General features: G+C 39.9%; 2 protein-coding genes across 2 annotated transcripts; one reads left to right on the forward strand and one right to left on the reverse strand.

Annotated features, from left to right (window-relative positions):
- Positions 1-3598: 3598 nt before the first annotated feature.
- On the forward strand, positions 3599-7754 carry LOC147334254 (butyrophilin-like protein 8). Its single transcript, XM_086285901.1, has 4 exons — positions 3599-3759; positions 5921-6253; positions 6494-6582; positions 7746-7754. The coding sequence occupies exons 1-4, from the start codon at positions 3690-3692 to the stop codon at positions 7752-7754; spliced, it is 501 nt and encodes a 166-aa protein (XP_086142027.1). The 5' UTR covers positions 3599-3689.
- A 5571-nt stretch (positions 7755-13325) lies between these two features.
- Positions 13326-24446, reverse strand: LOC147334255 (protein turtle-like). The gene is made up of 8 exons (XM_086285903.1): positions 24131-24446; positions 22500-22818; positions 19109-19360; positions 18784-19029; positions 18488-18517; positions 18291-18373; positions 15049-15111; positions 13326-14919 (listed from the first exon to the last, which is right to left on the reverse strand). The coding sequence occupies exons 1-7, from the start codon at positions 24248-24250 to the stop codon at positions 15079-15081; spliced, it is 1083 nt and encodes a 360-aa protein (XP_086142029.1). The 5' UTR covers positions 24251-24446; the 3' UTR covers positions 13326-14919; positions 15049-15078.
- Between the last annotated feature and the right edge of the window lie 1278 nt (positions 24447-25724).

Raw genomic sequence — 25724 nt, forward strand, 5'->3', positions numbered from 1 at the left:
AAGTATTCGGCCCCCTTGAACTTTTCCACATTTTGTCACATTACAGCCACAAACATGAATCAATGTTATTGGAATTCCACGTGAAAGACCAACACAAAGTGGTGTACATGTGAGAAGTAGAACGAAAATCATACATGATACCAAACATTTTTTACAAATAAATAACTGAAAAGTGGGGTGTGCGTAATTATTCAGCCCCCTGAGTCAATACTTTGTAGAACCACCTTTTGCTGCAATGACAGCTGCCAGTCTTTTAGCGTATGTCTCCACCAGCTTTGGACATCTAGAGACTGAAATCCTTGCCCATTCTTCTTTGCAAAACAGCTCCAGCTCAGTCAGATTAGATGGACAGCGTTTGTGAACAGCAGTTTTCAGATCTATATTCCATTCAACACAGTGCAAATGGCTTGGATTTGAAAAACGCAAAAGCCACAAAATGGTCCCAGGAAGTGCTGCCTTTAGAATAAAGAGGAGCCTAAAGAGTCAAAACTTTGTGAATACTTGGGTTGTTGGTAAATCCCCACACACACACAAAATAAGTTCCATGGATGTGGTCAGAAATATTAAAAAAACACAGAATACAAAGATTTGTAATTTTAACAGTGCAGGTGTCACAGAGGTGTTTTCTGTGTAGGTTTTCTCCCAGAGTCTAACAACACGTTGGGTTAATTGGTGATTCTAAACTGGCTGTACCTGTGAATGTTAGTCTGTGATGGACAAAAGAGCTGTACTCTTCTCATAACAGATGTTTTACCCTCCTTGGACTCTTTGAAGGTGGATAAGCAACTATGACAATTGATTTGTAGTTCTGAGATCTGAGCAGATATATCAGAGAGAGACAAGTTTGTGTGTTTGTCAGCTGTTTGTGTGGAGTTGTTCTTTATGTTGCACACTTGGATTAAAATGAATTGAAACCAGTGTGGCTTTGTGAGTTCGCCTTTACTGCATCTGCAAATATATACATGGCCGTAGCACAACGTTACACACTTTTGCAGTCTCACACAACTCTTATAGGCGCACTGTCTTATGGGTAGTCTTTAAACTCAAATCACTAATATTTCTTACAGTGTAACAATGAAATAAACATAAACAAAAGATAGTGTGATCCACCAGTCAATATCTGCTGTGATTACAACCCGGTACAGGTATAAATCCACCAAAAGCGCCTCGAGGTTTCCGCACAAACTAATGAATCAGATCTAGCTGCTAATCGTTAGTGTGTGGTGTAACGGAGGAATAACTACCCGTCTTGCACTATGTCATTTTTGTATACATTTATATATATATATATATATATATATATATATATATAGCAGTGAGCTTGAATTCTGGGTCAAAGATTCAAGTTGCAGTTATTTATATTTTCTATCACCTTAAATCTTCACTCAAAGACAAGTATCTGTGACAGTGTATATATAGGTGTATCATATATAAGAGACAAATGTTGTTCCTTCAGTATGTTGGCATTATTACATTTGGCTCAATGCTTACATATACTTATAAAAATTAAATGTACGAGCTGTGATAACTGTTTCTGATAGAATGAGAGTACACTGATATATTAAATATTCCTTTATTGGGTGAGACCATGTCATGACTGCTTTAAGTCACACAGAATAGATATCAGAGCCTTAAACAGGCTGACTTCTGCTAAATGGGTGAAACTGGGCAGAAAGTCTACAAACTAGTGATGGCTCGCTTGAAGCTGACGCTCCGGTGCGTGTGTCGAAGCTTGATTCGTTTGGCCAGAGTCACGTGATCAGTGACGTCCGAAGCTTCATTTAGAACTTAACTGCTTCGGTATCTGATTCAATGGTTTATAAGCAGGCGAATCATTCGCGGGGTTTGTGGAGTGTTTTGATGGTGACAGATAACGAACCACTGATATTTCTACTGAGAGATTTGGAGCCAGCGAGGAATAGAGGAGGTTCTGTTGTGTGGGAGTATTTTTAGTTGATTTTGGTCAATCGGGTGGGTTTTCCAGCTTTGTGTTCTGGCTGTTTGCTTTTGTTTTGTGCGTGTTTATTTTATCTGACAACGGGAAAAACTTAAAATGTCAAAAATCTGCTTTTCATAATATAAATATCATTAAATATCTTTAGAAAGACTTCCATTTGACTCATAACATTTAATGTTATGAAAAGATATATTTTATTTTTAAAATAATCTTAAAATGTTAGTCTACAAAATGTGCAGCAATTTAATGTATTTATTCTCTTTAGCTGATAGTTTGTGGGGCCCAGGTAGACTGTATAACTGCACCTCTACCAGTTTCTCTGCACTCCCTGTGCTGCTCTCCTCTGTCTTTTGGTGGAAAACCATTTTTTTTTTACTGGCACACATCATTTGTGGGGCATTTTATTGCAACACCTGATTGTTCTCTGATTTTAGTTTTAGTAATATTTTTAAATGGTTGTACAAAATGAAAAAAAAAACGGCAGGTGTATTGGCTGCATTTTTAGATAAATAGTTGTATATGTTTACAAAATGTACAATTTATATTTGCATTTCAAGTTATAAAAATTTACTCAACATGTCTGTGTTTTTTTTACAGTAAAAAATACTACTAGGATTTTAAGTTCTTTGTGTGATTTCAGATCCGTAACACTAATGCAGCATGTCAGTGAAAAAACAACTAAATTCAGTTTACCTGAAAAAACACCAAACAAGGCAAGGGGGAAAAAAAGATACAATGAAACAATCTGAGGGTGAAATACAAACGTAAAGGAGTCAAAAATGGCCGGTTGTATTTCAGACCTCAGAGGGTTAATCCAACAAATCATGAAAAATTTGGTTTCAATTTTTGTTCATGACAGTGCAGATTTCTGACATTTTGTTTAATTTAAGCTGTAACAATGTGATTGTTTTCTAACAAAAAACAGTGAAACTTAAGTTAGACTTGTGTTTGTAAAGCAATATGTAATATTCTGGATTTTATACTTATTGGGCTACATATTTATTATACAGGCTAAACAGTACATAACATCAAAACTCACATGTTTTATGTAACTAAAGTGTTTAATTATGTGGGCTACAGACAATAATTAAGTTATAGACTATATTTATATAAAAAACGTGTATAATTACTGCATTTGAATCATTATAACCACATGTAACCACCTGCGTATGTGTTTGAAAAAAAGGCTTTGATTTTGCCACCTCATTTGATTTCTTTGCCACCCTCATGCCACCCTAAGAAAATTTCTCTAGATCCGCCCCTGATATTAAACCTTCAGTGATGTGTGTCTGTGAGCGCTAACAGTAATAAAAATAATAATCATCAACATCATTAATTATGTGTGCTGGCAGCGGCTCCTAGACTCTGTGAGGCGGGTTTTTCCAGTTCTTCTGTTTGGATTGAGCAACGATCACTGAAAGATATTTCTCTGTGATATTCGTTTGTCAAACACATGAGCTAACAGCCAATAAGAAGAAGGAGACTGTGGTTTATATGGTGATGCTGCACACAGATTTGTCTTGTAAAACAGGTTAACAAGGAAATAAAGGTGCATTTCCTTGTTGGTGGCTGTTTGGTACAGAGGTCTCTTTACTTTTAGATTTTTAGTTTGTTAAATTTTATAGTTTTATGTTGTTGTTTTTTTATCTGTCAGTGAATAATTTTATTTTTTCCATCCTGATGATCAGAAGAGTGTTTGAGGGTTTCAGCGTCGGAGTTGAAGAACACGGAAATGTCTGCTGAGACTGCGTCGCTCTGCTCGACTTTGCTGTTTGTCGGCCTCTTCGCGTTTGTCTCTGCAGGTGAGATTCACTCTGTGGGACAGAGAGGAAAAGCATCAGTCTGCTTTACATGTTAACAACATTTCCTGAAGATTTATTTTCATATTGATTCAGTTTTTCCGTGTTTGTGAAGGAGACACGAGGCTGGGTGGAGTCTGTGTGGACCTAACATGTCGGTGTGATCAGATCTCACAGAGACAAAGAAGTGTGATGTGTGTGTCAGTGTGATGTGTTGTAGTTTCAGGAGTCAGTATGCAGCTACAAAGCTTTGTGTTCAGTGTATACAAACAGCTGTAGCTACAGAAAAGGCAGCATGCAGAGACTCTCAGTGTCTCATAATGAGAGGGCTGCTTTCACTCACTGAGGGTGCGGCGTCAGGGTTTCCAGGGAAGGAGGGGAAAGGTCCTTACACACAGTCACAATCCCACATTCCACACTCCTCTTCTGCCACATATGCTCACACTCCTTCTCGCACCTTGCCATACTGCCAAACTGAGGAATCCAGGAAGGGAATAACAGAGACAGGTCCACCAATTCAATGTTTAAAGATATAATTTGCTCACTATTATCTTCTTCTTGTTAAAAGTGTAACATCCTCACTGTGTAAAACCTACATGCTGTGTCACCTCTGAAAAATGGGACAGATTGGAAAGGGGTTTTACTCCCTTCCACTTCGAGCATATCTCTCAAAAGCTGCAGAGAAACTGGTATTGCACAAGTTAGAAAATCTTTCTTTGGCCTTGAAAAATCATTTGTCACTTTATATATACATTTTGTTACTTGTCATTGAGTGGAAAACAGGCACAGGCCCAGGTTTATTGTAGGCACTGCAGCCAAATTCAAATTAAGATTAACTTTAACTAATAATGACAGAACCGGAGACAAAGGCTGCCCTTTGTCTCCGGTTCTGTTCATAATTTTTATGGACAGGATTTCTAGGCGCAGCCAAGTGGCGGAGGGCTTTCGCTTTGGTGGCCTCAGAATCTCATCTCTGATTTTGCGGATGATGTGGTTCTGTTGGCTTCATCGGGTGAGGGCCTCCAGCTCGCACTGGAACGGTTCGCAGCCGAGTGTGAAGCAGCGGGAATGAGGATCAGCACCTCCAAATCTGAGGCCATGGTTCTCAGCCGGAAAAGGGTGGAGTGCCCACTCCGGGTCGGGGATGAGTTCCTGCCCCAAGTGGAGGAGTTCAAGTATCTCGGGGTCTTGTTCGCGAGTGATGGGAGAAGGGAGCCGGAGATCGACAGACGGATTGGGGCTGCAGCTGCAGTAATGCGGACGCTGCACCGGTCCGTCGTGGTGAAGAGGGAGCTGAGTGTAAAAGCGAAGCTCTCAATTTACCGGTCGATCTACGTCCCTACCCTCACCTATGGCCACGAGCTGTGGGTAGTGACCGAAAGAACGAGATCGCGGATACAAGCGGCAGAAATGAGCTTCCTCCGAAGGGTGGCTGGCCTCTCCCTTAGAGATAGGGTGAGAAGTTCGGCCATCCGGGAGGGGCTCAGAGTAGAGCCGCTGCTGCTCCACATCGAAAGGAGCCAGCTGAGGTGGTTCGGGCATCTGACATGGATGCCCCCTGGGCGCCTCCTGGGCGAGGTGTTCCAGGCATGTCCCACCGGGAGGAGGCCCCAGGGCAGACCCAGGACACGCTGGAGAGATTATATCTCTCGGCTGGCCTGGGAACGCCTTGGTATTCCCCCGGATAAGCTGGAGGAGGTGGCTGGGGAGAGGGAGGTCTGGGCCTCTTTGCTTAGGCTGCTGCCCCCGCGACCCGGCCTCGGATAAAGCGGATGAAGATGGATGGAACTTCACATAATTTTATATATTTTCTAATTTTTGTTATTACTTTGTGTCACCAGCAACACCTTTGTGGCACACCTGTGGATCACTCTTTGGCTCTCTGCTTTAGGAATCACTGCTCTAAACCATTTTAAAATTGATCAGTTTTATCATTGTTAACAGGCTACATAACACAGGCTTTCAAGATCGCTGCAATTAAGGCACTACTTAAAAAGCCATCAACTGACCAAGCTGCCTTAGATAATTGTAGACTGTTTTATAACCTTCTGTTTATCATTTAAAAATTCTTGACTGTAAACTAACTGATCAAGTGCAGACGAATGGTAAAAATCCATTGGATTGAGTTTTGCTTGTGTGTCTTTTTGTGTAGCTCCTATTTCAGACCAAAAATCCATCACAGCTATCACTGGACATGACATCACTCTGACATGTCGAGCTCCAAACAACAACATCATAGCTGTAGAGTGGAGCAGAGCTGATCTGGAACCAGAATATGTGCTTTTATTTCGGGATGGTCACTTTGAACCATACAACCAGCATCCATCTTTTAAGAACCGGGTGGATCTGCAGGACAGACAGATGAAGGATGGAGACGTGTCTTTGATTCTGAAGGATGTGACGATTAATGACGCTGGAATGTACGAGTGTCAAGTCTTCATGGGAGAAACACGATCATGGAAAATCACCAGCATCAACCTTCATGTTGATCCTCCAGGTGAGTGAGTAGAGTTGAGTGTGTGTGTGTGATCAGAGGTGAAGCTGCTTCCTGCTTGTTGATGTTTGTTTCTAAAGATGTTGTTGGTGAGACTTTGTAGAAAGCAGCTGGTCTGAGTGATGTGATCAGAGTGCAGTAGATAGTGTCTGACAGCAGTTTGAAGAGGAAATGGATTCTGTTCTGTTCTTCACTCATCACCTACCTGACAGCTGACACCTCACACCTGTTTCTCACCTGCAGGTCAGACAGGAGGACACACAGAGGATGGAGGGAAGGAGGATGGACAGAAGGAGGCAGGAGGGAAGGAGGATGGATCTGTTGGACTGATTGTACACACAATGGCACAAGTTGGTCTCCATGCTGTGCTTGTTCTTGTTACTGCTTTTGCTTTTGCTGGTTTTTGCCTCTATAAACGAATACGGAAGGTTAAAATGTCTCCGAGGGTTTTATAGCTGAACTAGGAGTCTTTTTCTGTTTTCCATATTTTTTATTCAATATTCAATTATTTTTTCCATATTCTCTGTGTGTGTAAAATCAAGAAGGATGATCTTAGGACACAGACACTGATGATGCTTCCATCATATAATGTCAAACATGTCCAGATTTTGTTTTTGATTTCACATTCCTCTGATTATCATCAGACCTGCTTACTCTGATGCATTAACTCAAGATTTTACTGTGCTATCTTACACTACAGCATTAGAAGAAGTGTCTGCATTTATTTGAAACTTTCAGGTTAGTCATAAATACCTTTGTAAATAATTTGTTTCTGCTCATTATTCATAAGTTCAGTGTCTCATAGGTTACAGTATCAGAATCGCTGTGTTTGTTTCATCTTCAGGTTCAGCTGTTTGTGAGAACTTGTTCTGTGAGGTTTAAAAAAACAAATTAATCCTGACATAGAGATCAGGATCAACAACTGGATGAATGTTATGATGAACAGTGTTACAAACCCACAGAGAGAAATTATTTCCATGTAGCTGTAGACTCAGATGTTTCCTATTTCTGATTTAAACATTTATAGACCATGTCACACATTTGTTTTCTTGATGTGACTTTTTTCACTAATAAAGTTTTGAATACATTAGTATTAAAGGTGTTTTCTTAAATAATTCTTTACTCATTTGTTTTCTGTGGTTGTAAAACTTGATGCAGATTTTATCTGAGCTGGAATGGGTCCAAACAAACCACTGAGCAGGTATAAAAAAAACTACACTCAAATAAAACCTGATTTGAGTATGTTCCTTGAACAAGAAACAGCAACACGACTGGCTGTTTTGTAACCCGTGTGAATAAATTTAATTCATGTTAATTTTCAAACATTAAGAAAGTCCTTTGTTAGATGTTCAAACATCATTCAACCTCAAAATGTTTTGACTAAATAATGCACAGTACAAGTCAGTATAACTTTTCTCATGTTGGATAAATCTTCCTTTCTCTAATCTCTCATCGACACAAGTGTGTCGTGTTTATGTATTTATTGTACTTTTAGACCAATTGACAAAAAACAGTTCATTTTTAAATATCTTAAACTTGTTCTCAGAAAACCTCTAAACTTTTTTCTTCAAATTGTGCAAAATTCACTATTAAAATAAATATGCACTATTAATATACATATATATATGCAGAATTATTAGGCAAGTTGTATTTTTGAGGAATAATTTTATTATTGAACAACAACCATGTTCTCAATGAACCCAAAAAACTCATTAATATCAAAGCTGAATGTTTTTGGAAGTAGTTTTTAGTTTGTTTTTAGTTTTAGCTATTTTAGGGGGATATCTGTGTGTGCAGGTGACTATTACTGTGCATAATTATTAGGCAACTTGACAAAAAACAAATATATACCCATTTCAATTATTTATTTTTACCAGTGAAACCAATATAACATCTCCACATTCACAAATATACATTTCTGACATTCAAAAACAAAACAAAAACAAATCAGCGACCAATATAGCCACCTTTCTTTGCAAGGACACTCAAAAGCCTGCCATCCATGGATTCTGTCAGTGTTTTGATCTGTTCACCATCAACATTGCGTGCAGCAGCAACCACAGCCTCCCAGACACTGTTCAGAGAGGTGTACTGTTTTCCCTCCTTGTAAATCTCACATTTGATGATGGACCACAGGTTCTCAATGGGGTTCAGATCAGGTGAACAAGGAGGCCATGTCATTAGTTTTTCTTCTTTTATACCCTTTCTTGCCAGCCACGCTGTGGAGTACTTGGACGTGTGTGATGGAGCATTGTCCTGCATGAAAATCATGTTTTTCTTGAAGGATGCAGACTTCTTCCTGTACCACTGCTTGAAGAAGGTGTCTTCCAGAAACTGGCAGTAGGACTGGGAGTTGAGCTTGACTCCATCCTCAACCCGAAAAGGCCCCACAAGCTCATCTTTGATGATACCAGCCCAAACCAGTACTCCACCTCCACCTTGCTGGCGTCTGAGTCGGACTGGAGCTCTCTGCCCTTTACCAATCCAGCCACGGGCCCATCCATCTGGCCCATCAAGACTCACTCTCATTTCATCAGTCCATAAAACCTTAGAAAAACCAGTCTTGAGATATTTCTTGGCCCAGTCTTGACGTCTCAGCTTGTGTGTCTTGTTCAGTGGTGGTCGTCTTTCAGCCTTTCTTACCTTGGCCATGTCTCTGAGTATTGCACACCTTGTGCTTTTGGGCACTCCAGTGATGTTGCAGCTCTGAAATATGGCCAAACTGGTGGCAAGTGGCATCTTGGCAGCTGCACGCTTGACTTTTCTCAGTTCATGGGCAGTTATTTTGCACCTTGGTTTTTCCACACGCTTCTTGCGACCCTGTTGACTATTTTGAATGAAACGCTTGATTGTTCGATGATCACACTTCAGAAGCTTTGCAATTGTGAGACTGCTGCATCCCTCTGCAAGATATCTCACTATTTTTGACTTTTCTGAGCCTGTCAAGTCCTTCTTTTGACCCATTTTGCCAATGGAAAGGAAGTTGCCTAATAATTATGCACACCTGATATAGGGTGTTGATGTCATTAGACCACACCCCTTCTCATTACAGAGATGCACATCACCTAATATGCTTAATTGGTAGTAGGCTTTCGAGCCTATACAGCTTAGAGTAAGACAACATGTATGAAGAGGATGATGTGGACAAAATACTCATTTGCCTAATAATTCTGCACTCCCTGTATAGCTGAATATCATCTGCATAACAATGATATGAAACTGTTGGGAAGACAACTTTGGAGAAATGTGAACATTTTATTTGTACTGTATAATCTGCAGATTCTGACCGAAATCTGCAACTATCCTTTGAAGCACCGCTCCTCTAAAACAGCAATAAGGATCATTATTAAGCCATATGTAAATAACAAAATAACTTTACAACTTAAAGCAAAATTGGGAAACGTGAAGTCTGAAACAAGTCTTTACATTAAGGGCCATCAATCAAACAATACTGTTTGTATTGTACTGGGTCTAAGCAGAGCACGTTGTGTGTGACGTCTTCTTCTGTGCATGCAGGCCGCTTTGAGGGCCGTGAACCATTCACACTACAGTGTGTTGGCTGTCACATTTTATTTGTAGTGTGACCAACCAGACAAAAAAATCCCCGGATTTGATCAAAACATCAGAATTGAGCATTAAGACCTGCAGTGTGAACGTAGCCTTAGAAACAAGGAACCTGAACTAACAAACCTAAAGAGCGAGGGGAACACAGGGAACGACAAGAGGGGAGAAACGCACTGAGGAATTTGCACACAGGAGACACGGCTGAACCTAATTGACATGATGAGACAGGGAGGATTCAAAGTGAATACACCGACATAAGACACGGACTTCACAATAAAACAGGAAATTCAACACACATGCAAAGACAGACTCAGAGACACAGCTTTTACACAGAGACCTGACTAAACTGGAACAGAGGAAACAACACACAGGCGGGGACGACTAGACACAGAACAGAAGGAACACAGAGTAACATGAGGGGCAAAGGGACCAAAACCTAGGATCTAGAAATACAAAACCAAAACACAGGCAGCAAAATTACAGCAAATAAATAATAAACAATTCAACACACTGGGTCATAGACCGTGACAAAACCATATTAAGTATGTGATTGCATGTTAGTGCTAGCTGTTATGCACTTCTGCTGTTTGGGTTAATATTGATGTTTTAGGGAATTTTATTCCAAAATATCCATACCCCAAAATATGAATTTGAAATTAAAATGTAGATGTATTAAATTCAGAGCAATGTTTATTGAGCTTTTTAAAAAAATTATAATCCTATGATGAGATCATCATATAGCAAAATAGAGTATAATTCTGTTCTGTGTGCAGTCTATCGTGTGTTTAGCTGTGAAAACCTGGTAAATTAAGCCATTTTTAAAATTTCTGATCAGAAACAACAAATTATATTAAACAGAGTGAATCCTTACTTCATCTCCTGTGGAGCTGCTGCTTGATTACGATCTCTAATTTGAAGGTAAAAAAGGAAACACTGATATCACAGATATTTAGGCAAATGATAAATGTCCAAAGAGGAAACATACTAAACCTAAGCTGTGCACAACGTGCTCTGTCATATCATTTCAAACTAAAGCAACTGAAAAAGAGAACCTTAAATTAAATTCAGAAATTTTCCTGTTTAAATACACTCAACAAAAATATAAACGCAACACCTTTGTTACTGCTCCCATTCCCCATGGGATGGACGTAGAGACCTAAAATTCATTCCAGATACACAATATAACCATCCCTCCCAAACAGTGGTCACAAATCAGTCCAAATGTGTGGTAGTGGGCACATCTGCCATATTGAGATAATCCAGCCCACCTCACAGGTGTGCCACATCAGGATGCTGATCTGACATCATGAGTAGTGCACAGGTGTACCTCAGACTGCCCACAACAAAAGGCCACAAGAGGCCAACAAAAGTCCCAGTACAGTTGGCACAGTACTGGGACTTTTCTATGCTGTTGCTTGCCCCATGTCCCGTGGGAGCAACCCCCCTTAGTTTAACGGGTTCCCTTTATCGGATTTTGTCTGTCTAGTTACTTTGCAACCTGCACGGAAATGCTCATTGCTCCCACACATAAAGCAATGCTGACAATATTACTCATCTGCCTGCACACAAGCAAAACATCTGGGGCGATGACATGGTGAGGGACAATATTGCTGTGGTGTAACTCTTTGTTTAAACTGTACTGTTCCATTCACATGCACAGGTCCATGTGCAGAGTTTTAAATGTTTTAATAACAAATATCCCTCTCAGATGGATTAACACAAGATTTTGCTGCAGGTTTCCTTTGTTAAACACACCGAAAAGAGTCTGTTGGAACAAAGGCTCTGTAAAATGAAACTACTCGAGCTCTGAGAGAGTCTAGTAGTCAGATTTACACCCTGCGAGGCTGCTCTGATAAACAAGATGGACATTCACACATGCATTCTCAACATTTTTTTTCTAAATGCTTTAACAAAACCAGAGAGCTGATTTAGCAGGAGAAACCTCCGAATGTGGAACCATCAAGTCTGACGCATGTGCGCAGGATAGAAACATGTCTGTTTTTTCTCTTTTTTCCTGACAGTAAAGCCTCTTCTCAGTCATGCAGACATCTTTCTGCTGTCATCTACTGGCCTTTATCTTTCTGTGACTGATGCCTTTATACACCATGCAAATATCAATCAGCCACTATATTAGGAACACCTTACTGGTACTGGGTTGCACCTAGCTCAGCACCTTTTCATCTGGGAAGAGAGATCAGAACTAAAGGAGAAAAATGTTTGAAAATGACGCACTGAACCAGAGAATTGCTAAAAGACACATAGACACAACCTAGTTCAACTTCATCAAAGTTGCTAAGCTAAATCAAAACTATCAGCAAAGCCTCAGTACTGATGAAAACATAAACGGGCTCCTGAAAGACAAAAAAAAAATCCACTACAGCTGGCGCAGTACTGCACATTTACAAATGAGAGAGACCGGGCAGGTCTGCTCTCCAGCAATAATAACTGAATGACTGAATAACCCAAATAGAAAAGACCTTTATTATCATTGTACATGTACAACAAAATTCTAGGTGTTCCACAGCAAGTGTGGAATAAAATAACATATTAAACATAAAGAATAAATCAAATTGTAAAATCAGGAGGAATATATACATAAATATGTACACGAATAGGAGAAAGGCATACATTAGAGAACAAAATAGTTGAAAAGTGCTTGAAAGCATTGCAAAAATCTGTGCTCAGGTCACTTCTGTCATCATAAGTCCAAACAGTGTCATTTTACGTACTAGTGGTCAGTTTTGGTATTACAACAATTGATATCGCCTACAGCACCGACTTACCAGGACACCTCCTGATCTCCTGTTGGGTGTAATGGCTCCCAAAATAATGGTTTTACATTAGAGTAATTTAATAATATGACACACTACTGTACTAAAGTCATCAATAATAATTTTATTGCCGCTCATTTCATTACAAAGGCACTTCAATTATCTGCACAATGAATGAATTAAAATATATCAGATGTGTGTTTTTCTTCCTGCTACAATCAGCTGTCAATTTGTGTGCAGGGAGGAGGAAAATGGTGGTGAGGTCGACAACTGTTGATGAGTGGAGATGTTACTTTTGTTTTTGTACCACGAGAGGCTGAGAGTGTGATGGGAAAGTTGTTCTGCTTCAAATTGAGCACAGAATCAGCACAGAAAAAAAGAAATCGCCATCGAGACTTTAACTCTGTGCAAACATCTGCATGAAGAGCACGCTAACACGAAACTAGCCAAGGACTAAATTCTTACATACTGGATTTCCTTGAAATAAATCTCTTTGTACACACACACACACACACACACACACACTTTCTTTCAACCACTGAATGATTTTCCTTCTGTCTGTGAACACACTGTGTTCTGAATCTGTGTTCCTGCTCTTTTTACTCTGTGGTTGAGGTTTAGCTGTTTGTCTGTTCTTTGTTATCTGCTCTGAACAGAGGTGTGTATCAGTTAGAAACATTGTTCAAAGTTTCCATCGCTGCTCTTTCTGAAACCCACAGAACCACACGACAGGAACAACATGTGACAGCAAAGTTTATTGATGCTGCAGAGGAAGCAGGACAACGCTGTAGAATCAACTGCACGGTGCCACACAAAGAGCAAAGTTACAGAAGGCATTCAAAACAATGCATTACATTTATATTTTAGTTACTTTTAGTTACACTACATACAGACAGACCTGTATAGCCACTGAGAGTGTAAATTATAGCGAGAGGACACTACACAATATAGACAAGTAAATATTATAAGTCAAATTCCTCAGGTCTGAGGGGCTGTGTGGACCAGTTAGAGACCAGCAGCTGGTCATTGGTTGGACTGGTGGACTACAGCTATATAAATAAACTTGCCTTGCCTTACAGTGAAGAGTAGACAACGTCTGAACACAGACACACACACAGTTGAAATGGTGTGAGAATAGAGAATAAAAGGCTTTTCTAAAACTCATCTGATATGTTTATGTAAAGTAAACTGACAGAATGGGGAGAGGATTTAAAGCACTTTGGTGATAAATTTAAATTTGCTGTTGAGGGTTCGGTGAGATAGTGACGTCGTCTCTCTGAAGATCAAACTGGTTACAGGAGAAACAAACTGTAGATAAAGCTTCATATGTGTGAGTTCAGTTTGAAGTTAAACTGATCAGCTCCAAATTTGGGAGGAATTTAAAGAAGTTTCAATATTAAGCCTGAAGTATGATGTAAATGTGAAGGATTAAATAATAAATAAATAATGTAAAGTATGATATTACACAGCATCTGCACCCGATAATATTTTTGACATTAAAGTGATTTCAAATTTCCCCCTATCACACACCAAACTATGAGGTCAAGTTTAACCCATTAACAGCCAATATAGCCGCACAAAAAGTGTTAACTACAAAATGCGTAAATTACTGAGAGAGGACAAATCTCCCTATGTTCATACAGTTTACAAGATGTTCACAGCTTACAGGTGGAGGATGCTGCTGATGTGATTTCATCTTTATAAAAGTGATTTTTACAATTGACCTGCTGAGTTTGTTTGTTGCATAAATGATATTCAACTATTAATAAAAAGGAACAGAAGACAAGGAAAAAAACTTAATAATCTTTATGCTCGCTTCTATTAAACAAAAGAGACAAACCCTACATCACATTAAAAAGATTAGAGCCTCATTAATGCAGAGGATACATGAACCACCAGGCAGAGCTGTTATGATGTCACATCAGGAGTTTAAAATATGTCTGTGTGGGAAAAAAAACTTAGAGAAACATCCAGTAACTTCCATGAAAATAGTAGTTACTGGATGTACCTCCAGTTCTATGAATAGTTGTGTTGTCTCCTAAAGTGTGGACAGACTGTTGTGGACATGTTCCCCTCATGAATACAAGGAACAGTAATGTAATCTAGTCGGATAAAATCAGATATAAGTCATAAGCTTTAGTTGTACTTTCATTCTTGGGGCAAATTCTGCTGATCCTGATACTTTTGTACTTTGACTTATGTAACATTTTAAAATCAGACCTGACATACCAGTGAAAGGGTTTGGACACATTTCCCATGAGATCATTTCAATAAATATTATGATGACACAAATGTACAAAATACATCTCCTTTCTTCTTTTCTTTTCTTCTGTCCTGCACAGTAAACATTTAGTCAGATCGCAAAACTCTCGATGACAGTAAAGCATTACTGTAGAATGTAACAGTTACAATTCATAACATGATACCAGTGATATTCTGAAAGTGACTAAAGAGCAGCTGTACCTGTTTGTCCATAAATGATGTCTTCAGTTCTCAGGGCTGAGTGGACGGGAACAGGATCACTCTCTGTACAATGAAACACACACAGAGGACATCACTGCAAATGCTACAAGTTATAAAAGTGTTTTTAAAAAAGACAACAACTTATCACTGCTTCTTATACAATGAAAATATTTCCTAAAAATTTCACCAGTTCTTTTTTGTGTGGATAAGACCACACTTGTTATATTTGTTCATTTATTGTAAACAATATGAGAAGAAAAAACATTTTATCAGAAGGTACAAAACAGACCCACACTTTGTCACACTGTATATATTGTGTTGACAGATTCCTGTTTGTCTTCATTTATCAGCTCAGTGGAAACAGCAGTGGGGGCTGCTGTGGTTTTACATGCAGTGTTGTTAAAGGACAGTTTGAGGTGCTGAGGTGTGGTTCATTTAAATTTTACTTCAAACATTGTTTTCATGCAGAGTTCTAATGTTATCTTGTCTTTTAATTCATCAAAAGTAGAATAAAGAGTTCTGTTTTTATGTTTTATACAAATGTTCATCATCCAGTGATGACAAATTTACTGCATTGAGGTTGGTTCATGACATCTGCCGTGCATAAATACATCCTGATCACAGGCATAACAACAACTCAAAGTGAGATGCTGTGGCCTATCATAAGCTCTGATGATCTTCTTCAGCTGTTCTATCACAAGCATAAAACAGATTTACTCATAAATACAAATATAATGTCTGTACGTGTGGAACAAAGAACAGCCCAATAACCAGGGATCCTGAGACTGACTGGACCAGGATGTTATGCAAACTATAAAATGATTCAAACCATATCAGTAAAATACAAAACTGTGACATATATGTGAGCAGAACTGATCTTGATTCTGTTTGCACACTAACAGTCCTGCAGTACAACCTGAGCAGATGAAGTATTTTTATCTGACAGAGGAAACATGACGACCACAGAGCTGTTAGTTTCTGTTAACAGACTAACCACAGGCTGAAAAACACACAGCCCAACATGCAAAGAACAGCATTGATTATCACCTACAAACTCACAACATACAACTCTGTTCTGTCAGCCGAGCATAAAACAGCTTTTCTCTCTCCTGTCTCACAACTTTCAGCTTTCTCAGGCTCTCTGCTCTCTGTTGGTCTCTTCATCTCTCCTGGATTTAGTTGGCACAAAAACTCCAGAGAGCACAAGTTCTAGAAGACAGAACTACAAGGTTTAAAGATATTTAAGACTTTAATGCTGAAATGAAAATCAATTTTTAAAAAAAGATCCGTCCATTTGCAGCAGGAGCGTGATTATTATGAACAATCACTGAATGTCAACTGGGAAAAAGTTTTAAATGTTATTTTGTCAAAGACTGAAACAGTGCTGCTACTATAGCTACATATTATACTGCACCACTCAGAAACCTTTAAAATAAAATGTGCACAGATTTTGTTAAAGTTGCCAAATTCAAAACTGTCAGAGATTATCAGTAGATGCAGCTAATCTATCAGTATGAGAAGCCTACATGATATTCTTCCTGAGATAAAAACATTTTCAGACAGCATTACATCTGAATCTAAGGTCAAGGTCACCAATGTTTGAACTTGTATGAGATTTTTTGTACGTAGTGAGTTGTTGTATTCATAAAGTTGTGTGACACATTGTCTCCAAAAGTTGATTCTGTTCATCTGGACGTAGCGTTTTGTGGGAGAAACGTTTCGTCACTCATCCAAGTGACTCCTTGAGTCTCAGCTGACTGCAGGTTTCCCCAACCTTATAAACAGTACATTTGCATAATGACTCATAATGAATCAAAGACCATTGATCAACTGTCTGTATGATCAACTCGGTCACCTATAACATCTCCAAGTTTCTGGTTTCGATCCTCAACCCGCTGGTGGGCAGCTCTGAGCACCACATCCAGAACACGTTGGACTGAGAAGGTGAGAGATGTCATTATGGAGGCAGATGAAACCATGGTCTCGTACGACGTTGCATCTCTCTTCACTTGCATCCCAGTCACGGAAGCGTTGGAGGTAGTCCGTAAGAGATTACAGGATGACACCAACCTCAGAAACAGGACCACTCTCAGCATCGACCAAGTGTGTTTGCTTTTGGAACTGTGTCTCCATTCCACCTCTGTCACATACAAGGGTGGCCAATTTGTACATGGAAGAAGTGGAAAAGAGCGAACACCATCCCCACTGACACAGCGGCCAGGGAGGCAGAAGAACAGCACATCAAGAAGTCCCTGAGTAAATGTGGTTATCCCAGCTGGACTTTTGTCAAAGCTGGAAAGGCACCTAAAGAAAGCTCCAGCTAATCCAGGAGAGAAGGACAACCGCTGCTCAAGCGAAAAGCTGTAGTGATCCCATATGTGTCAGGAGTACCGGAACAGTTGAGATGCATTTTTTTCTAAACGCCAGGTCTCTGTGGCTTTTAAACCCCAAAACACACTGTGCCAAAAATTGACCCACCCAAAGGATCGGGTCCTCCAACACAAACAGAGTAACATAGTGTACGCTGTTAAGTGCAGGAGGATTGCCAGGATTTATACATCGGGGAAACCAAACAACCTCTGGTGAAGCAGATGGCACAGCACAGAAGAGCTACCTCGTCAGGCCAGGACTCTGCAGTCTGTTTACACCTACAGGCCTGTGGACACTCTTTCAATGATGAGGATGTTCACATCCTGGACAGGGAGGAACGCTGGTGTGAGCGCGGAGTCAAGGAGGCCATTTACGTGAAAAGGGAAAGACCATCACTGAATCGAGGAGGGGGACTAAGGGTACATCTTTCGCCATCTGACAATGCTGTGACAGCCATTCCCCAACTCTCTGTGAATGGTACTCATGGCCATTGATCAGTGGTTGTTGATCAGTGGTCATGAGAATTTGCATAATTATGATTAAGGAACTGACCTCCCAGCCCATTGTTCCTTCACTGAGCTGGTTTCAGTCATTATGCAAATGTACTGTTTATAAGATTTGGGGAAACCTGCAGTCAGCTGAGACTGAAGAAGCCACTTGGATGAGTTACAAAACATTTCTCCCACAAAACGCTACGTCCAGATGAACAGAATCAACTTTTGGAGATTTACTTACCTGGATGATTGAGCATGCATGAAGACGTGTGACACATTAGTTTAAGCTCAGTGAGTTCACAGAGTTCCTTTAGCCAAGTTTTATAATTCCTCTAAATATTAACATGAAGCCTAAACACACAGCGCATTAAAAACTACCTCTGCTTCCTCTGATTGGCTGTTGTTGATGACTTGAGATTTTCTGTGACTGTACGTGATGTCATCTCTAACTTCTCCATCAGCTGAAATGAGCCAGAATGAACAGCAAATTGATTTACTGTTTCATGCTGTGAGAAAAATATTAGTGAGTACCACATTAAAATCATTTACTTTGAAAAACAAAGTCTGAGTCTCACCTTCAGTTTTCCTGTGAACACATCGTCCCCCTAACAGAACCAGTAACACCAGTAAGAACCCACAGATCGATTTAAGAAATGACAACACAGAGAGAGCAGTGGAGGACAGTGATGGAGGAGAAGTAGATGAAGAATGAGGTGTGGATGTAGGTGGAGGTGTGGATGTAGGTGGAGGTGTGGGTGTAGGTGGAGGTGTGGTGGTGTGTTTCTCTAAAATAAAGCAAACACAGTCATTAAGTTGTCGTCACATTGTGAATGTTGAAAGCTGCAGAAACACAGACAGGTGAGTGTGTCACCTGTGACAGTGATCCAGCTGGATGGAGACTCTCCATGACCGCTGATGTCACACTTGTAGAGGCCTTCATCAGACCTGGAAACATGCTGGATGGTCATGTGACCTGTAGGCTGCTTCCTGATGAGGGAGCCATCTTTATAGAAAGCAGCTGGGAGGTTGGAGGGAGTGGTCTCTGTTTTACAGAGCAGAGTGACGTCATCTCCCTCCATCACAGGGAGGACAGGACTCTGCAGGATCACTGATCCACCTCAACACAGAGACAAACTACAGCATTTCATCCATTTACACACAGCTTCATCAACACTAACTCCACACACTCAGCTTACCAGTGACTGTCAGGTTAACCATGTTACTGATGGGACCCTCTCTGGACTCACACCAGTAAACTCCACTGTCCTGAGGGAAAACAGTGATGTCACAGGAAGAACCAGACCATCTTCCCCACCCATCTCCACACTGAGTGATCTTATTATTGGTCCTCAGAGTCCATCCAGCAGAGCTGTCATCCTCCTCACAGCTCAGAGACACAAAGTCTCCTTCAAAGAACTGAGAGCTGCTGGGACTCACAGTCAGACGAGCTGTGAGGGTTACAATGAAAGACTGTTGATATTTTATATTTTATAACTTCTGTCTTAGACAGTCATTAAAAATGCACTTTGGTTTGTCAATTTTATGTCTGAAACCCAATCAGGTCATATCTGTGAGCATTTATCAGGTTTAAACTGTGACAGAAGAAGGTTACTGACCTTGGTTTGTTGTGCAGCTCAGCAGTGAGATCAGAACTAAAGAGAAATGACACTCAGGTTGATTTGAGGTGAACATAAAGAACAACTCCACACAAACAGCTGACAAACTGTTTGTGTGGAGTTATGGAAATATGGTATCTAACCAGATTCTTACTCTAGATGGCATTGGCTTCCAGTAACACTGTGAGGAACCTTGGAGTCATTTTTGACCAGGATATGTTCGTCAATGCACATTTTAAACAAATATGTAGTATGACGTATGTATGTGTATGATGCTAAAAAACTACTTCACGCATTTATTACTTCCAGGCTGGACGACTGTAATTCATTATTATCAGGATGTTCTAAAAACTCCCTGAAAAGCCTTCAGTTAATCCAAAATGCTGCAGCAAGAGTCCTGACAGGGACAAGAAAGACAGCAGATTTCTCCTGTTTTGGCTTCCCTTCATTGGCTTCCTGTTAAATCCAGAATTGAATTCAAAATCCTGCTCCTCACATACAAGGTCTTAAATAATCAGGCCCCATCTTATCTTAATGACCTTGTAGTACCATAACTTCGCTCTCGCTCTGCAGGCCTACTTGTTGTTCCTAGAGTATTTAAAAGTAGAATGGGATAGAATCCATTCAATGACAATTTTTACATTTTTTACATTTTACATTTTTACTCTTTGTAAACATCAACCATTCAGCTGCTAGAAGAGTAATCAGTGTGATTATATGGGACACCTTCAGTCCTAGAGTTAATAGTTTCTATTCAGCCTGATTTGTTTTTCATGTCTTCTCCTCCATCATCAGTTATCAGGAGAGCAGACAGTCAAAGTACAAGAATTCAAACAAACACAGAGATTCTACTTACAGAGCAGACACAGCACAGATGTTTCCTTCATCGTCCTTCTCACTCATTTGAGCTTTTTTTCATTTCTGTCACTGACACCAAGTAAAGCCCACCCTCTTCCTCTGAGCACCAGCTTTCTATTGGTTCAAACACAGAGGTGGTAACTCATGTTTTGCCTTGTCTAAAGATAGAAGTGAATAGAATTATTTAAATATACAGCACATCAGTGAAAAAGCTCAAGTGTAGATTTTTTTCTGGAAATACTTTGAAATAAAATGCTGTGGCTTAAAGCTGCCACACTAACACACACGACCAGAAGATCATGAGTGTTTTAAGATCATCTGATTATATTTCATAACTTTGATGGAACATTTATTATTTATTTATTCTCCCAAATCATTTATAATTATGGCCACTAGAGGGCGGCGTTTGACCCTAAAGCAAATACAAGCAAATTGTCAGTGATGCTTCTAGTTTGTTTTGCCTAGTTCTCATTAGCAGTCAGTTCCTTCATTTTTACATATAATATTGCATTACTTTTTAATTAGGTAATGCGGCTACATTAGAGAGCTTTAAGGGGGCTTTTATTGTGAAAGTGTTGCAGGTTGCACGATGATCAGATAGCAGACATGTAGATGAGGCTGATGTGGAGAAATGATTTTAGAATATGTTTATGATCTAATCAGGAGCTCTCCTATAGCAATTCATTGTTTTGCTCCAACACACCACAAACCTAACGATGACATCATCATCAAAACTGGAACCACTGGTTAGTCCGAGTTTTGAGTTCAAACTCTGCTGAACTAAATGAAAAGAATTAAAAGACAACATGCCATAAAAATGTTTTCAAAACTTTATTGTCAATAAACAGAGTCACAAAAAAGTAATAAATTCATTAATCAATCAATAACATTTGACCTTATTTTGAAATGTAGACTGCAGTAACAGAAATGCATTCATGGAGAGAAAAGATAAAAAAAATCAGAGAAAACATCTAAATCTGCAGTTGCACTGACGAAACACATAACACTGTACATTATAACATTCATTCAGTTGAAGATGATCAATAAATCCTAAACACTATCAGGCAGATCACTGATTGTTTATAATCCACAGTAATCCATCGTTTCTTCACCACATGCAGTGTTTATGGTGCAGGTTGGTTCAGTCAGTATCAATAATTATACTGTAACAGCTGATCTCTGCATGAGGATTAATTTGTGTTGTTCAAACCTCACAGAACCAGTTTGATCTCACAAACAGCTGAACCTGAAGATGAAACACACTCAGTGACTCTGTTATTGTAACATACAGGACACTGAAGTGACAAATAAGGAGGGCAAACCAATGATGAACAAAGTCTGCTGACAATCACAGATTTGTTTAAAATGAGTTCACTCAGAAGCTGAATATTTTATTTTGAAAAACGTTGATCTTGTTTGATGTGTATTTGTTTGATAATGTGACCTCCTGTGTGCTCCACATATGAAGTGAGGCAGAAATGAAAATAACTTTAAGACTTGAAACTTACACTGGGATGAGCAGCTAACCTGATAAAATAAGTCACAGATTTCAATGCTGTAGGTTCATCATGTGAAATTTCATGTAACAGTCTAAACAAGTCTGATGAAAATCAGAGAAATGTGAAATCAAAAATAAATATGGATGCGTTTGATGTCCCTCTGATTGAGGTTCAGCATTATTAGTTTCTTTGTCTTAAAATCATCCTTCTTGATTTCAGTGAAACAGAATTTAGGACTGTGATGAGCAAGTAGATTCATAGTTCACATTCTTAACCTTCTTTTTTCGGTAGATCAAAAAAGAAACAACAGCAACAAACAGAAGAACAGCAGCAACTGAAAGACCGATGATGAGTCCAACAGACCCTCCTGTCTGACCTGCAGGTGAGAAACAGGTGTGAGGTGTCAGCTGTCAGGTAGGTGATGAGTGAAGAACAGAACAGAATCCATTTCCTCTTCAAACTGCTGTCAGACATTATCTACTGCACTCTGATCACATCACTCAGACCAGCTGCTTTCTACAAAGTCTCATCAGCAACATCTTTAGAAACAAACATCAACAACCAGGAAGCAGCTTCACCTCTGATCACACACACACTCAACTCTACTCACTCACCTGGAGGATCAACAACACTCAGGGTGATGCTGCAGAGGAGCTTCAAACCATCTGTACGTTTCTGGATGACACCACACTCGTATGTTCCAGCGTCATTAACCGTCACGTTCTTCAGAATCAAAGACACGTCTCCATCCTTCATCTGTCTGTCCTGCAGATCCACCCGGTTCTTAAAAGATGGATGCTGGTGATCTGGATCAAAGTGCCCGTCCCGGTACAAAAGGACTTGTCCAGACTCCAGGTCAGTTTTGCTCCACTCTACAGCTGTGATGTTGTTGTTTGGAGCTCTGTCCAGATTCAACTGTGATGTTTTTCTGTGCTGAAAGAGGAAACAACACAGAGCAGAGAGGTTAAAGGCTAAAGTACAACTGTTTACTTCTGCAGCAGAGTGAGATATATCTGACTGGCATTGGAATTAGTCACTAAAAGATCGAGAAAAAAAAAAAAAGCTAAAGTTAAGAAACAAAATGTTTCTTTCGTTTGTTTGTTTTTTGCTGTTTTATTAACTTTTTTAAATCTTTGACCATTAATGGTAAATGGCCTGTATTTATATAGCGCTTTACTCAGTCCCTAAGGACCCCAAAGTGCTTGACATATCCAGTCATCCACCCATTCACACACACATTCACACACTGGTGATGGCAAGCTAATGTAGCCACAGCCACCCTGGGGCGCACTGACAGAGGCGAGGCTGCCGGACACTGGCGCCACCGGGCCCTCTGACCACCACCAGTAGGCAACGGGTGAAGTGTCTTGCCCAAGGACCCAACGACCGAGACTGTTGGAGCCGGGGCTCGAACCGGCAACCTTCCGATTACAAGACGAACTGCCAACTCTTGAGCCACGATCGCACAATGTGTGTTGTTGATCTCCTGATCTCCAAATTAGTTTTCAGTTTCCGTTTCAGTTCAGAAATTTTTTTTGTGTGTGTGTGTGTGTGTGTGTGTGTGTGTGTTTAAGTGTTGTGGTTGAGGGGTCGTATGGCTTGATAATAGAAACTGTTTTTAAGTCTTGTAGTCCGAGCAGACAGACTCTTGTAACGTCTGCCAGATGGTAACAAGGAGAACAGCTGATGTGCTGGGTGGCTGTGGTCCTTGATGATGCTGTGTGCTTTACAGAGGCATCGTTTAAGATGTCCTGAATGGCAGGAAGGCTCATGCCAGTGATGTGCTGGCAAATTACCTACCTTATCTACCTTAAAAACCTTCATATAAACACACCATACCAAAAAAAAAAAAAAAAAAAACCTCAAAAGGTGACCTCTGGCAGCAGACATAAGGTACTAACCCAAAAAAGACTCTTACACCAAGAAAAACACGTCCTGATAATAAGTGAATATAATGTGTGAGAGAAAGCAGCCTCTCATTATGAGACACTGTGAGTCTCTGCATGCTGCCTTTATGGAGCTACAGCTGTTTGTATACACTGAACAAAAAGCTTTGTAGCTGCATACTGACTCCTGAAACTACAACACATCACACTGACACACACATTACACTTCTTTGTCTCTGTGAGATCTGATCACACCGACATGTTAGGTCCACACAGACCCCACCCAGCCTCGTGTCTCCTTCACAAACACGGAAAAACTGAATCAATATGAAAATAATTCTTCAGGAAATGTTGTTAACATGTAAACAGACTGATGCTTTTCCTCTCTGTCCCACAGAGTGAATCTCACCTGCAGAGACAAACACGAAGAGGCCGACAAACAGCAAAGTCGAGCAGAGCGACGCAGTCACAGCAGACATTTCCGTGTTCTTCAACTCCGACGCTTCGATTGTTCTAAACGTCTCAGGATGGTTTTATTGAAATAACTGAACCTGAGTTTAAATCCTGACTACATGAGATTAAATTTAAGGTTTAAATGATCCTGAAAGTCTCTGACTGAGAGAACAGATCAGACTTTTTAGACACTCGCTCAAACTCAATACGTCCAAGTCATCGTCTCTGCAGGAAGTCACGTCAGAGTCACGTGTGTTTACGCTGCTGTAGGGTGACCATAAATAAGTGCGTCATAACTAAAGCGGTGAAATCTGAAGCAGGTCTGAGTGTTTAACAGGTTCAGTTCTTGAATGATCTCCACAGAACAACACAAACATCTCATCATCAAGCATCAGCTACATTAGGGGTGGGCAACTCCAGACCTCGAGGTGTCCCTGCAGGTTTTAGACGTGTCCTTGAACCAACACAGCTGATTTAAATGGCTAAATTAGCTCCTGCAGTTCTCCAGAGGCCTGGTAACGAACTAATCATGTGATTCAGGTGTGTTGACCGAAGGTAAGATCTAAAACCTGCAGGCCCTCGGGGCCTGGAATTGCCCACCCCTGAGCTACATACTAAAGACCATCATCAGTCAAAGGACTTCAACATGACGTCACTGTATAAAATGTATATTGTACTATGGAGGAGGCAGCATTGTTTAAAGACTGAAAGACATCATTTCAAACACTTACTGTTGTTATAAATCTCTGAAACCCTCAAACACGCTTCTGATCAACAGGATGGAAAAATGCTCCACTGAAAGATTTTTTTAAAAGTGTTTGGTCCATGTGCCCTGTTGTTCATTATTAGGTCAAAAGGAACTTCTTTAAAATTGATTCTCCAGAAGCAAAAGGTTGAAGAAAACTAAACGGTTGGAAAAATAAAAAAGAACTTAATTATAAAACTTAACAAGTTAAAAATCTAAAAGAGACCTCTGAATCAAGCAGCCACCAATGAGGAAATGCATCTGTATTTCCTTGTTAACTTGTTTTACAAGACAAAACTGTGACAGCAGTGTCACCATAGAAACCACCGTCTTCTTCTTCTTATTGGCTGTAAGCGTGTGTATTTGAAAAACAAATATCACAGAGAAATCTCTTTCACTGATCTCAGTTTGATCCAAGCAAAAGAACTGGAAACAACAACCATACAAGACAGCAGCTGCTGTCAGCCACATTATTAATGATGATTATTATTATTGTTAGTGCTCACAGACACTCAGCAGTAAAGGTTTAATATATTAATGATCTCACTCAACCTGCCACTGACTTGCAGTCATTAAGTTCTAAAACATAACAGCCTCAAAGTCTCTCTGCTGGATGGAAAATTAAAAAATAGGAAGAAGAAAGAAACAGGATATTGTAGTTTCATCATAGAGTGGATTTCGATGGAAATCACACTGAGTTTGCAATAATGCTGCATAATAATAATCATCAGTTCTCTCTTTAAAGTTGTGTGGAG

The sequence above is a fragment of the Aulonocara sp. 'chitande type north' Nkhata Bay genome, linkage group LG3, assembly GCF_057382095.1.
Source record: "Aulonocara sp. 'chitande type north' Nkhata Bay isolate Kocher_YH1m ecotype deep benthic linkage group LG3, A_spYH_male_GT1.1, whole genome shotgun sequence".
Taxonomy (NCBI): domain Eukaryota; kingdom Metazoa; phylum Chordata; class Actinopteri; order Cichliformes; family Cichlidae; genus Aulonocara; species Aulonocara sp. 'chitande type north' Nkhata Bay.

What these genes read in the sequence shown, in the direction of transcription:
- LOC147334255 (XM_086285903.1), bottom strand. Translation starts at nt 24,250, where the DNA reads ATGTCTGCTGTGACTGCGTCGCTCTGCTCGACTTTGCTGTTTGTCGGC. An exon ending in GAGTGTTGTTGATCCTCCAG is followed by an intron (nt 19,361 to 22,499) that starts GTGAGTGAGTAG and finishes TAACCCTCACAG; the next exon opens with CTCGTCTGACTGTGAGTCCC. An exon ending in TGTTCACAGGAAAACTGAAG is followed by an intron (nt 18,374 to 18,487) that starts GTGAGACTCAGA and finishes GGCTCATTTCAG; the next exon opens with CTGATGGAGAAGTTAGAGAT.
- LOC147334254 (XM_086285901.1), top strand. Translation starts at nt 3,690, where the DNA reads ATGTCTGCTGAGACTGCGTCGCTCTGCTCGACTTTGCTGTTTGTCGGC. An exon ending in CTTCGCGTTTGTCTCTGCAG is followed by an intron (nt 3,760 to 5,920) that starts GTGAGATTCACT and finishes CTCCTATTTCAG; the next exon opens with ACCAAAAATCCATCACAGCT. An exon ending in CCTTCATGTTGATCCTCCAG is followed by an intron (nt 6,254 to 6,493) that starts GTGAGTGAGTAG and finishes TCTCACCTGCAG; the next exon opens with GTCAGACAGGAGGACACACA.